The sequence below is a fragment of the Pygoscelis adeliae genome, unplaced genomic scaffold (assembly GCF_000699105.1).
Source record: "Pygoscelis adeliae isolate BGI_AS28 unplaced genomic scaffold, ASM69910v1 Scaffold278, whole genome shotgun sequence".
Classification (NCBI taxonomy): domain Eukaryota; kingdom Metazoa; phylum Chordata; class Aves; order Sphenisciformes; family Spheniscidae; genus Pygoscelis; species Pygoscelis adeliae.
Window position 1 is genome coordinate 784,595 of NW_008825411.1, and position 13,097 is coordinate 797,691.

Genomic DNA, 13,097 nt, shown 5'->3' on the forward strand with positions numbered 1-13,097 from the left:
AAGTTATTAGAGAATTATCAGAGTATGGTATATAAATAACCCTCAATAAATAAAGTAAAACCATTTCTGGGCTAAGCTGTGTGCTTGCGTGGAGCCTTCCACCCTGTGGTTAAATCTGTAGTTCCCTTTTTCAATGCATGCTTGTCTAACTTACCATCTGCCATCATTTCTGAAGTACCTATCACACTTGTACTTGAAAGACAGCAGTTATAAAAGAAACCCACAGGGAGATGACCCAGAGGATGTTTGAACAAACGGAGCAGGCTCTTCACAGAACTTTTGAGACTCCACAGGTAACCTCCTGGGATATCTGTTGCGATTTGTTTTTGTCTCGTGCTTTGTTTGAAGACTGCAAAGGTCCCGCTTTTCAAATTCAGCTTTGCCTTACACTGGAAAATGCATCTGGAATCTGCTCCTGGCCAGTTGCCTGTAAGATAGTGGGACACGCCAGCTGTAAGTAAGAAAATCATTACCTTTTAGAGGCTGTTCTCTGTGGTTTGGATTTCTACTGTCCTTTAAGAAGGAGTATGCCCTTTGCAAAGGGAATATATCCTTTACCTTCTGCTTACTACTTTTTACCATATATAACCAAAACATAATATAATCAAGGTTTTTATTTGACCTGAGAACTTACTATATCCATTTTTGTGAGGAGCATAATCCTCTTGTAGATTTCTAGTTAACATCTTTACTTGAATACACTTATTTTGATTCTCTTTTCAGTAATTTCTCACATGAAACACACAGGGTATCACAGACTGCAAGGTGGTGTGGTCTTACACAGCGATGGAATTACCTCTTCCAAAAGCTGTATTTTCAATCTTAGTCTGGTAGCAAGAAAAAGAAAAATAGCATTTTTGAAAACAAGGCAGGAAAAGATAAACTGGTAAGAAAACCAGGGATAATAATTGAAAACTGATCTGCATTACAGTTAACATTTTATATCCAGTTACAAATGAGTAAACTGCTGCTCAGAAAATCTTAGATCTGTGTCTACTATGTGCATGCTTTAGACAGCAAAAGTACCTTTGAAAAGTTGATCTTTAGGATCTTTTCAAAAGTATAGGGTAAAGAATGTGCCCAGGAAGAATGAGAATCCTTATTTTTTGAGGACAAAGTAGAAACACCTATAGGTAGCCAAACCAACTTTAATGAACCCAAGAGAGAGACAGCTTTTTTAGTTGTGCTAAATGCCAGAGCAGTCCTGAAACCAACGTACTGACATTACTTGAGTTGGTACATGGGGATCCTAAGCAATTGTAAAACGTGAGGCTTTTTAAAGATTTTTTTTTTAATAATGTACTGAAGTGATTGCTTTTTTTAAAAAGAAGTGAGCTCTTAGCAGTGGAACTAACAAAGCTTCTTTCCCAAAGTCTCGTAGTTGTGCCTGATAAAGCTTTCACTGCAGCTGGGGAAGCACAACCTGTCCCTCCGTCTCTCTTCCGTGCCAGTGGAGTGCCCTTTGATGGGTTCTCCTGTCTTTCTCACCAAGGTACCTGGTTCATATTACAAGAGCTTAATCTACTTGAAACTGCTTCTTAGCTGCTGGTTTTGGTTGTAGGTGGTCGGTGGGAGAGCTGCAGTGAACGTGGTGGGTAACGTTAACAGACAGGTGGGAACGCGGATGTGCGCGCATGCATAAAAGCACATGCACACACATCTGTGCCGTTCAGAGCTGGCGTTCTTGGCAGAGCTGTACTGGGGTTATTGCTGGCGTGAAAATGAGAAGCTGGCTTTTATTTTCAGGGACTTGAAGTTGATAAATTTTTACTTTTAAATAGAGAAAAAAAGTTATTAGTGTATTTAATAGTCTCAGGTAAATGAGCTATGCGATGTTTTTTGAAGCAGGAAGGCAAGCCCAATGCCAGTAATCTGTACAAAAGCATATTGGAAATGTGTGTCATGTTCTAACAGTTCTTTTAATTAGTTTTTTATCAGATAAAGCAGTATAGGTGTGGCAGAGGTGGTCAGAGATCAGGTGACATTGTAAACTTGTGTTCAGTCCACATAATGCCCTCCAGAACAACATAATCTTGTGAAGCAGAGGTCTGTATGGTATTCAAGTGAGAAAATCCAAAAGAACAGACTTTTCATGAGTGGTAATGCAATAGGTAATAGTTTCGGAGGCATGGTGTAGGCATAAATGTATGGTGTGAATAACAATCACCTGATTGTGAGACACATACATTTTGGAGGAACCAAAATGCCTGACCAAAATGTCTTTCAATAACCCAGCATATGTAAAAGCAAACCCTGACTCCCCAGGAATAATCCGTTAGCAAACTCCGGAGTTTCAGTTAGCCTCACGCACATTTTGGCTAGCAGAGTAGTAGATACATACAAAAGATGAATATAGATAATGAGTGGACGTGGACATTAAGAAACACACTGCATTCTAGATTATGTGTCATTTTAATGAACTCAGCATTCATACACCATTTTGAAAAATAGTTACTGTATAGCAGAAGTACTCCAACTGTGATCAATTGGAGTGCTTCCAGTCTCTGGGTTATTTATTGGAGGTTGAGGGAGAACTGATGGGTTAAAGATGCTTTCTCTGCTCATTACCATCTGAAAATATTATGTTTTCCGTACAAGCAATTGCTCTAGTGCCCCAGGGAAGTAGTGTGATTGGGCTGGGAGGGCGCATTTCTCTTCAGTAAGAACATTTTGGAAAGCTGCTGTTCTGTATTTCCATGTTGTTTATATTAGCTTATACATGAATGATTACACACAGATTTTTTTTTCTCCCAGTACTTCATGAAACAATCTGTAGGAAGCATAAGAACATGCTGGTTTTAAGCATTAAAAATAGTTGTTCATTTAAATTAGAAACAAACAAAATAGTTTCTCTTACACCCAATAACTAACGCTGTAGAATTAGCCTTGAGGTGAGCACTGAGACTGCTTCTTTAGCGAGCTTTATTGAAATAAAAACTGGAAAGTAATTTCCAGTAAGTAGCTATTTTATATATAGTGGCAGCTAAAAATATGGTTATTTCTGTTCTTGGAGTAAATGGGACTCTACTGAAAGCCAGTATACCTCAACCTGACGCGCCTCTCTCCGTGGAGAGATGCTCTAAGTGTGTGACTGCTGCTCTGAACATCCACACGTGATAGTGTTTGAAACGGTAGCTTTTTCAAAGAGGGCTGGCAAAAGCAAAGGGAGCAAAATGAAATGTGGTTGGTGGTACTTATATCAAATTTAGCTATGACGAGATACATTTTCCTGCGAGGAAAGGAGAAAAGTCTATCCCCTGCGAGGTGGCAGTTTCATTCCTTTGATCATGCGGATATACCATGCTCCATGGTTTGTGTGCTTAACACTTGGGATTGTGTTCATTTTCAGCTGTCAGCCTCTGTGAGACGGTGACAAGGCACATATGCTGATACATGGCCGTTCTCATTTACCTTCTAAGGATTATGGCCAGCACGATGAGCGTTTTTCTGATCCTCCTTTGGACAACGAACTTGGTTCAACGAAACGTACCTCAAGCTGCAGGAGGTAAGGCATTTTCCTTTTACCAGTGTGTTGTTTTAGCACCAGTGGGGTGACCAAGGCTCCTCTATGTGTTGGTCAAATGCGCTGTTCTACACACATGAATAAAACAGTCCATGGCGTGCCATGAGTACAGGACCACAGATGACCATGCTGTGTTAACGTGCTTCCTGGGACAGTTGCACCCTGTCTCAGTTAGATTGCTCCCAGCCAGTGCCTGAGGACTGTTTTGCTTTGAGAGGGAAGAACCGTGAGGCAAGTAGACGCAAGCTGTGCCGTGCCACTTTCCCTCTGGGCTGGACAGTAGTTCCTGGCCTGGTTTATTCAACAGTTTAATCCAGCTAGGGCAAAGGCATTATTCCAGATAGCAATTTTACTTCCAGGAACAAAACTGCAGTTAGCTGCAGAAACATGACGACACAAAGCATCGCTGGCATAATCCTGGTGTATCAACAGCCTTAATGGTGACATCTTTTGCGGGCATCTCAATAAGGAATATTTGAAGGGGAGCAGTTCAGGGTGGTTTGTTTTGGGCTTTTCTGAGCCTTTATGAAGCAGTTTTCCTAATGCAAGGTGCGTGCTTGAAAAATGAACTAGTGGGCATCAAAGGTTGAAATCATGGGAGAAGTGGGGACTGATGTCCCTCAACTGCCTTGGAGGTGGCAATTAAGGGAGGGCAGGCTCTGAAGAACTCTAGACACGGAGGGGAGTAGATTGATTATTTCATTGCCTTGCTATTTATGTGCTAACATTTTCCCTCAGCATGAGATCTTCCTCATTTCCATATGAGCTCCAGGAATCCCTCTTGCCCTGTTGTTTTAAATTATCATTCCCATCCTTCTATGTTTTCTTCCATTTGTGCTTAATTCCTCTGTTCATCATTTTGTTTCTTCTCTCGCATGTAACTTCTTGTGGCTGTCAGCCCTCTCTTACAAAGCCCCCACGTTATGCTCTTCTGCAAGTTTATGTGGGTGAGAATTGTTCGTACGGTTGATGTACTTGGTTTCAGTACAGATGCCCAGTGTCTATGTGGCTATGAGGATCAAGTTGAAAAACCTGAACCTAATCAACAAGCCAAATGTAATATACCATTGCGATTTTCAAGTTGAAACTGTTGTAAAAAATAATTTTTTAAGCTGAATTTTAAGTAAACTCTTACTTGATGAAGTTTTGGTTGTTATTTAAAGACATTTTTCAAATATTAGAAACATTTTATAAGAAGCTGTTGAGAGAATATAATATTGAAATGAAATTATTTGCTTGTGTTGCTCATTGCTTGTAAACAGCTATTGCTCTGAACAGCTCACTGGATTACTATGTTATGAATATTTTTGTTTTCTCCCTTACAGTTCAGGTGTTCCCACCTGTTAACTTCACCCTTACAGTCTCTGCGTTAGCACAAGTACTTTTACACTGGAAACCAAACCCTAATCAAGAACCAAAAAACTACACTATTAGATACGATGTGAAAATCCTAAGCCCTGTGCCTGAAGAGGTAAGATAAAGGATAAGTCCAGTATCCTAAGAAGGTTAAATTCCCATTGAGCTAAACATATTGCACCAAACCAGGGTGCAGTAGGCGTGATATGTCTCTTGAATGATTGGCATATTGAATCACTTATTCTCTTATATCATAAACCTATACTTTGAGCACTGGAGAGATTTCCTTTCAGCTATGCTTATGGCTACAGCTCTGCTGGGACAGGGGAACTGGCAGTCTCTGCAGCACTCACTTTGGGGGGAAGCTGGATACTGGTTTTAAGTGATACTGCTCCCCGTTCAAGTCAGCTCACTTAATTCGCATTAATGCCAGGGTATCATTAAAATGTCAGATCATGTTTCATCACAGCTGTATGTGATAGACAAATTTTTGATAAGATAAGGGTCCTGCTGACTTAAATGAGAAACCTTACACGCTTCTTGTGTGGATTATTTATATTCTCTAGCTTTATACACTCAGTATAACCAACTGAGCTAGCTGGCTGGTTTGCCTCTTTGCAAAGACTGGATCAGTCTTTGCAGGTCCCTTAATTTGGCTTCCATCACAGGTGATGCTTATTTGATTTTTTTTTTTATTTCAAGTATGATACAAAGAAGACTCACAGTATCCGAACAGCTGTACTTCACAACGGTTTCTCCGCACACATTCGGACGTTACTACTCCATAATGACCTTCAGATGAGAAGTGACTGGGTAAAGGAAAAACTCCTGCCTCTGCCAGGTAAGAAGAAATGCAAGTGGAGTCTGAATTTTGTGTTCTGCCCCGGTCTGTGGACTAGACATCAAAAGGTGACAGGTTTAATACTTGAAAAATACTGCTGCACTGCTCTTACAAAACGATTTAGTCCAGGCCTTTCTCTACTGCTGTGGAGCCTGGATTACAGTCTGGAGGTGCACAACATGGATAACCCACATAAAATGTTCTAAAAATTCCTTGTTAAGGCTAAGATAACCCACTTTCATACACTCTAGGATATTAAAAGATCACATTGCCTTGGATTGCAAGGTGTACATGAAATACATACTGGTGTTGTGTGGTACAGCTTTACTTACAGTGTTTGGGAATCTTCACCCATCCATAATTGATAGACCTGTGTGATAAGGAAGAGAATTGGATACAATAGACATAGCTATAATGGACCAAAGACACTAATCACAATGTTTTAGCAACATGAATTTCTTACAACTTTTGTAGTAAGATTTTTCTTTCTGCTTGATAATTCCTTGGCTCCCCAGGTGCTCCAGAGACATCTGTCACTAATTTGTCCTGTGTTACTCGCATCACCATTTCTAGTACTGTTTCTCTCCATTGCACTTGGCTTCCTGGCCGAGGGGCACCAGAAGATACCGAGTACTTTCTATTTTACAGGTTGGTGTTTTCTCCCATTTTGGTCAGAATGGATGTCTTAGAGCATCATGTCTCACAAGTATTTTAATTTAGGTATGAGACATACACTGAAGAATGTCAAGATTATATCAAAGACAAGTGGAACAGGAATACTGAGTGCAGATTTTCAGTCACTCATATTGATCCTGAAGAGGTTGACAAACTCATTGTAATACACATTAATGGATCTAGCAAGTATGCTGCAATCAAACCTTTTCAGCAGTTATTTAACCAAAATGCCATTGGTGAGTAGAAATACATTTTAAGAAAAATTAAATATGTCTAGCAGCATTGTCAAAAGATTTGTGAGAGACTATTACTGGATTGAATGTTCTTGATGCAGGTGAAAGTATGTGCTGGTTTTGCGTAGACATTTTAATGAAATTGGAAGAGATTATAAGACAGAAATGGATGGCTTTAACTAACTTTGATTTTAATATTATAAGAATGAAAAAAAAAAAAAGCTAGAAAATACAATTAGTTATTCTGTTTGTTAGCCAAAGCATTATTTCCAAGATTCATTTTTGATTGATTTAGTCAATATATCTTCAAGTATGGTTATTACTACCTTTTATTTTACAGCCTTTCTTTAAAAGGAAAAAGACACATGATGTTCAAGATAACCATGTCCTTTTAAAGAAAGGCATTAGACTGTCGAATAAAAGGTGGTATCAGCCATGACTGTCTATCATCTTTCATCCACCCAAATAATTTCTTTTCCTTCATTAGTTCCATGCCTTTCACTGTTGCCATTTCCCTTTTTCATGACTTCACTACGATAAAACAGTTGACACACTTTCTTCTTAGAAATCTTCCCCATAATAGCTGCTGATCCATTCCTTTGAATTCGTTCCAGTTTTCAGTAACTTTCCTGGTTACATCTGTGGTTTTTTTTCCTGAAAATAAGTTTTTCTAACTGTTCTATCATTATTTTCATGCTTTTGTGAAAATTAATTTAATAAATTCCACCCCACACCCCAGTAATCTAGTTTTCCAGAACTTTAAAGTGGATTTTTAAAACTGTTTTCCCTTAATTATTTTCTCCAATATAGTTATTCCTCCTTAATCCTTATCTTTTCTGTCTGAAATGTGAAATAAATTCAAGGATTATAGGTCCTACTTGGAAACACTATCAGGTTATAAAGTGCTCCAATTGTTAGTATTTAAACTTTGCTCTATAAATAACTTACCAGTACAGTTTTCTTTTTATAGAGAAAGTGAATGTTCCCAGAAATGTCACTGTATTCCTAGAGCAAAATGATCTCCTGGCCACATGGGAGAAGCCAATTTCTCCTTTCCCTAAAGAATGTTTTGAATATGAATTTTACCTCTTCAACTTGAAGTCAGGTAACAAGCAGGTAATCGCTTCTCTGATGCCCAAGTATTACATTCCTGTCTCTGAGCTGACTGTCCTATATAGCTAGAATTTGCCTGGTGAAAAGAAAGTCTTCATATTCATGAATATGTTACAAATTTTAAAACATTTAAAATAAAACCTGCTACTAGTACATTTTTGAAACTATGGACTTTTGGTGAAACCTGTGTCCCATTTGTGATGAGGGTTCAGCAAAGCCAAAGTCTCATCAGTTTTCGTATCTTTCCTCTTTTTCTGGACGGCATTTATGTCTGCAACAAACTATCCCCAAGAGACCTAGGAAAGCAGAAGGACACAAATTGGAGTTATTCAGTTTGATGCATCTGGGCTCAGAACAGTAGGAGGATGAACAATTCTGAAAATCCAGCATTAAGTGCATTAAGGAAGAATGCAAAAATGAGGCGTCTTGCAAGAACTTGCCATGAAATAATGGTGTATTATGAGAGAGATTGCACCTATAAAAATAGAGATCTTACTTGAAAAGCAAGGCCAGATGCTCACTGTTAATCTAGTAAAGGAGTTTTAAAAAAATAAAGACATAAACATGATTAAAGTTTGTTTTCTGAATTGTTTAGAGTTTCAAGTAACCTATAACAGTACAATATTGTTTTCCTAACAGATATTGAAAATATCCTCAAACGACTTCAGATTATGGATTGATGTTACCAACAGGTATTCCATACAAATAAGAGCTAATCATCACATATGTTGTACAAGAGGATTTTGGAGTGACTGGAGTGAAATTATTTATGTTGGTAAGAATGACATGCTACTGTCTTGTAGTGAATATTATTGCATGCTGGAAAGCAAATGCTGCCTAATCATGAGCAGGCACAACACCAAGTAATTTTAATAGAAGCCAGGAAGATAGGTATTTGAAGAAAGAAACTGACTTGTTAATGCCAAGGGGAGTTAAATCTGTGTTCCATTAAAAATAGAAAAAAAATCTCCCAAGCAAACTTTTGGACATATGGAGGGGTTTTTTAGACAGTGTTTTGTTTTTACATGCTTATGTTTTCAGAGACTGCTTTAAACGAGCTTAAGGCCTAAGTTCTAGGTATGGCCTTTCAGTTGCATTACTTATTTAGTTTTTACGTGTGTTTCCCTGGCATGCATTGTGACGTTCATGCTGGAATTTAATATGAGTGATCATGTCAACTATTACTTTACTGGAGCTATCTGAACTCTTAAATGTTGGGGAGGGGAAAAGAGCATGGTTTTAGCATCTTTGGAACATGGTAATTTGCCCCACTTTGTTCTGTATTGCCTGCTTGCTGAACGTGTTTTTCTGGAAATAACAGTTTCCTTATCATGACACGTTATCAACTGTTTCTTCTTAGACATCCTCCTTTGCTCTTATCTTTTGAGTTTCTTAACTTCCTGGTTTTCACTTAAAAAAAAAAAAAAAAGTCCGTTACACTCTCCTGTTTACTATACTTTTCCCTCTTATATCTGTTTGCTGGTGAATGCAAATCTTCTGGTGTTTTGCCTCCTTACTCTAACACATCCCCTTGACCTTCCCACTTCGCTCCATGGCACTGGCGAGCCCTCGGGAAGAGAGGCTCAGCAAACTGACCACTCACCTGGGGCCGGGGGGGGGCTGACCAAACTTCTTTTTAATTAAGAAAACTGGGCCTGTTTATTAGCCTTGTGCACCTACCTGGGAAATATTCGGATGAGACCATCTTTAAGACCAGTAGACCTCTTCTGAGCCCGTATCCTGAGAAAAACACTGGCCTAGCCTGCCCGTCCTGTAGCAGCAATCCTCCAACTTTGTTACAAACTGAAACACTATTCTGGATCCTTTCCTTGGGCTGTGGTGAGCAAACCCTGTGGAATGCAGCCGTACACTGCCAAAGCGGGCATTGTGAAACTGCACCTTGGTACCAGGTGTCTCTAAAAGGTTGTTTAGAAGCATTGCAGTCAAACAAAGCTAGATAAAAAATCAGTAGTGCAGCCGAGCGGGCTGGACACCCTCATTAACTGTGCGCGGCAGCCCGGTACGAATCAAATCGGTGGAGCTGTAGGTACGTGTGAACAGCCACTGCCAGGGTTCACAGTTTAAAAGATCCAGAGGTCAAGTTTGGGGCTGAGAAGCACCTCACAGCACATTTGTGCTGTCCCGATTCTGCTTTCCCGGCAAGGCTGAAAGATTTGAGGGCCCCTCTGTGTCAGCCGGAGCACTTTTGGAGCTGCCTCTGCTGCGCGGCGTGACAATGATTGGGGAACCTGGAAACATCGCCGTGACGGATGCCTCTACTCACGCTCTGCACTTATCAAATATGGAAAATGCATTCTGATGGTAAAAAAAAAAAAAGTCTTCCATAAAAATTTACTAAAATCTCAAAAATATCCAAGGATAGGTCTGATCACTTCAGTTTTTCTTATGAAAAGGGGTTTTTAGAGGCTTGTTGCAGTTCATTGACACAATACAGGTCACGGCATAAGTCGCTGGGCTTCGGTACGTACTTCAGCCAGTGATTAGCGTTGCTGTTAACTTGCTCTGTGGCTCTGAGGAAGCTTCGTCTGTTCCCTCTGTTTCATGTATTATGTGGACACCTCTCGCTAGGCAGGTGCATGGGCTCCTGCTGGTTCACAGTGGTGCGCGGGGCTGGGCTGGTGCCTCCGGGTACGTCTCGGAGAGCAGCCCGAGGAGGAGCGCCCTGGGCCGGTCCCCAGAGCCACAGCTCAGCCTCTGCAATTGCTGCTTCTCCCACACCTTACTCCGAGTTGCAGTGAGACTTAGTGTTGCCTGATCATGCCTTTTTGAGGCCATTGCCAACCGACATAAGATGGAAGAGACTTAGGACCCTTCCATTTTTGATTTGGAAAACGGAGACGCTTCCCAGCCGTCACACTGGGAGGCTTAAAATTCATTGAAGGGGCATAACCTTTTTCCACAGTTTGCTGCCCCAGTCATCCTCAAGACTTACACGGAGCATAACTCATTGACAGTTACATCCTGAATCTTATTTTCTTGAAAGAAAAGTGGTAACCCTGAAGACAAAATAAACCATCCTAACCCGTTTGTAATTGCAAGGTTGACTGTGTACCCCCATCGGGGTGGTATGGAGGCGCAGGACGGATCGCACAGGCCTGCTCATGGCGTCATCCACACGCTGCTCTCAGGGACTGCCGTGCAACCACAGCCATCGGCGGAGACAGCAGGCTCAGCTCCTCATTTTTCAGAAACAAATCTGGCCACAATTGAATATCGTTTTGTCTACAGCACCAATAAACCCAACACTCCGGCTGCTGGCCAATTTACGTCCTTTCAATTACCTGGTAATGGCAGTGCTGACACCTTGATGCATAGGACAGGTAGTTATCGTAAGCACACATGGACTCGGCAGCCTTTTGAAAATGCAGTTCAATGTAAGTGTTTTTGTTATATGGCATAATGTGGCACAAAATAATGTCATGGTCACTGAGCAATGCCTTTTCAAAACAGAAGCACTGACCTTGATAGAAATACCTGTGTCTGCTCACAGGCAGAGGCAGTAGAGAAATTCTTCCTGAGGAAATGTACCAGCGACCAGCTCACAAGGAAAATGGGGGGTTTCAATTTTTTTTTTTACAGGCAAGTTTATGAAGCCAGGGAAATCCAGTTCCTGGCTAGAAAGGGTTAACAGAAATGAAGAATGGTTTAATGGAAAACAGTTTATGCCTGAGATTATCAGCAAACGGTGTCTTTGCTGAGTACCGGTCGTGTGCTCGCTGCATGGCATTGCGTGTCTCGGGACGGCAGCTAACGGACCGTATCGTCCTTCTGGTGGGCCTGGCTCCTCATGCTTCTTGGTTTGTTCTCCTCTTCATGTCAAAATGAAAGAAATTTATTGTTGAAATTAGAAAGTCAGTTTCATGCAAATTGTTCTTGAAGCTCTGCATTTTGTTTCTAAGTCTAGATACCAAGTCTTCATCGTTTGCATGTTAATTTGTGATCTGAATCTTACCACATAAAACAGCTGATGAAATCTTTTGTAAGAGTGTGTTTAAAATCATCTGCACTAAAATAATGTATTTCATTTTTTTTTTTCTTGAAATTCAGGGCAAAACAAACTGGAGGATCCCGTAGCCTGGATTCTCGCTGTGCTTTGTGTGTCCACGTACTGCACATTCCTACTTGTTGCCGTAATATGCAAAATGTAAGTATCATCGTCTTCTTTTTAATTACAGTATAACTAAGGACTAGGTGTTCAACAGATGTGTGGGATGTTACAAGCTTTGCTTAATTTTAAGAAAGGGCACTGAGTTTGGTATTCAAGCATAATTATACAAAGCAAAAGTACTGAAAAGTAATAATCAGCCTCATTAATTATCAACAATAACATTCAGCAAAATTGGAGGGGTAAGAGGGTTACTCAATTTAATCTTAAACAACAAAACCATATACTGAGTGAGGCGAATTTGTTAAAAATCTATTTGTCCTTATCTCGTTTCTTCACTTAAATGGATCTGGTTGGGTCAATGATTTCCCCAGGAGGACTCTGTCTTTAACCCTGGTGAAAGCTGCTGAGAGCATCTTTCACAGCTGAAACGTACAGACCAATATTTTCTCAGTCTTGCCTAGTTCAGCCTGCAGACGTACACTCCATAATGGGCCCTGGGCACGTAGTCTGAATTTCAGTTGACATCAAAGGAGTGTGGTAGATGCTCTGAAGAGGTAAAAATTCAGTGCTTTTGTGCTTGCTGCTCCTCTTGACCTCTTAACAGGAGCAAGTGCATTGAGCTATTGTTGGCTTTGAGTTTCTGAACTATTTGTTTAGTTCATTTTTAATTACTACAGAGGCTAGGGATGCCATGTAGTAAAAACAGATGCCATATAGCCAAAATTCCCCAGATGTGCTGTGAAGAAACCCAGATACACTTTGGATTTCTGTAGCTGTGACTAGTCAAATCCTAAGTGATGACTGAAAGAATCAATGTAATTACAAGCTTCTCCCCTGAAACATGCATCAAGCAGCAATTATCAGCCCACAATAAACACAGCTCCCAGTAATGTAAGTGCTGTTCTCAACTCTGCTAATTTCTTATTAATTTCTTTAATGCCTTTTGATTTATTGGTCATCCTGGTGTGTCCTTGGCTATTTTCCTTTCCATACCACATTCCCTTTATCAAACAAGGGTCTTGTCTACAGGAATGTTACATTAGAATAACTGTTATTAACTCTCCCTAAAGTGTCTGGTCTCGATGATAACCTGTTCTTAAGTCAATTTAATTAGCATAGCAGGTCTCAATAAGCAATCCATTTTGGAACAAGGTAGATTAACTCCCCAGAGTTTATTCATGTTGTGCTTCGTATGCACTTGTTCCCAACTATGCGGCCTTGGTGTAT

General features: G+C 40.2%; 1 protein-coding gene across 1 annotated transcript in view; it reads left to right on the top strand.

The window, feature by feature from the left end:
- The first annotated feature begins 230 nt into the window (after positions 1-230).
- The window catches only part of IL5RA (interleukin 5 receptor, alpha), a 19,007-nt gene continuing 6,140 nt past the window's right edge, over positions 231-13,097 (top strand). The window contains exons 1-10 of the mRNA XM_009330633.1: positions 231-293; positions 3,420-3,505; positions 4,509-4,579; positions 4,849-4,994; positions 5,582-5,720; positions 6,236-6,368; positions 6,441-6,631; positions 7,599-7,744; positions 8,381-8,516; positions 11,810-11,906. Of these exons, the coding sequence (XP_009328908.1) occupies positions 231-293; positions 3,420-3,505; positions 4,509-4,579; positions 4,849-4,994; positions 5,582-5,720; positions 6,236-6,368; positions 6,441-6,631; positions 7,599-7,744; positions 8,381-8,516; positions 11,810-11,906 (1,208 nt within the window). The remainder of the gene's footprint in view (positions 294-3,419; positions 3,506-4,508; positions 4,580-4,848; positions 4,995-5,581; positions 5,721-6,235; positions 6,369-6,440; positions 6,632-7,598; positions 7,745-8,380; positions 8,517-11,809; positions 11,907-13,097) is intronic.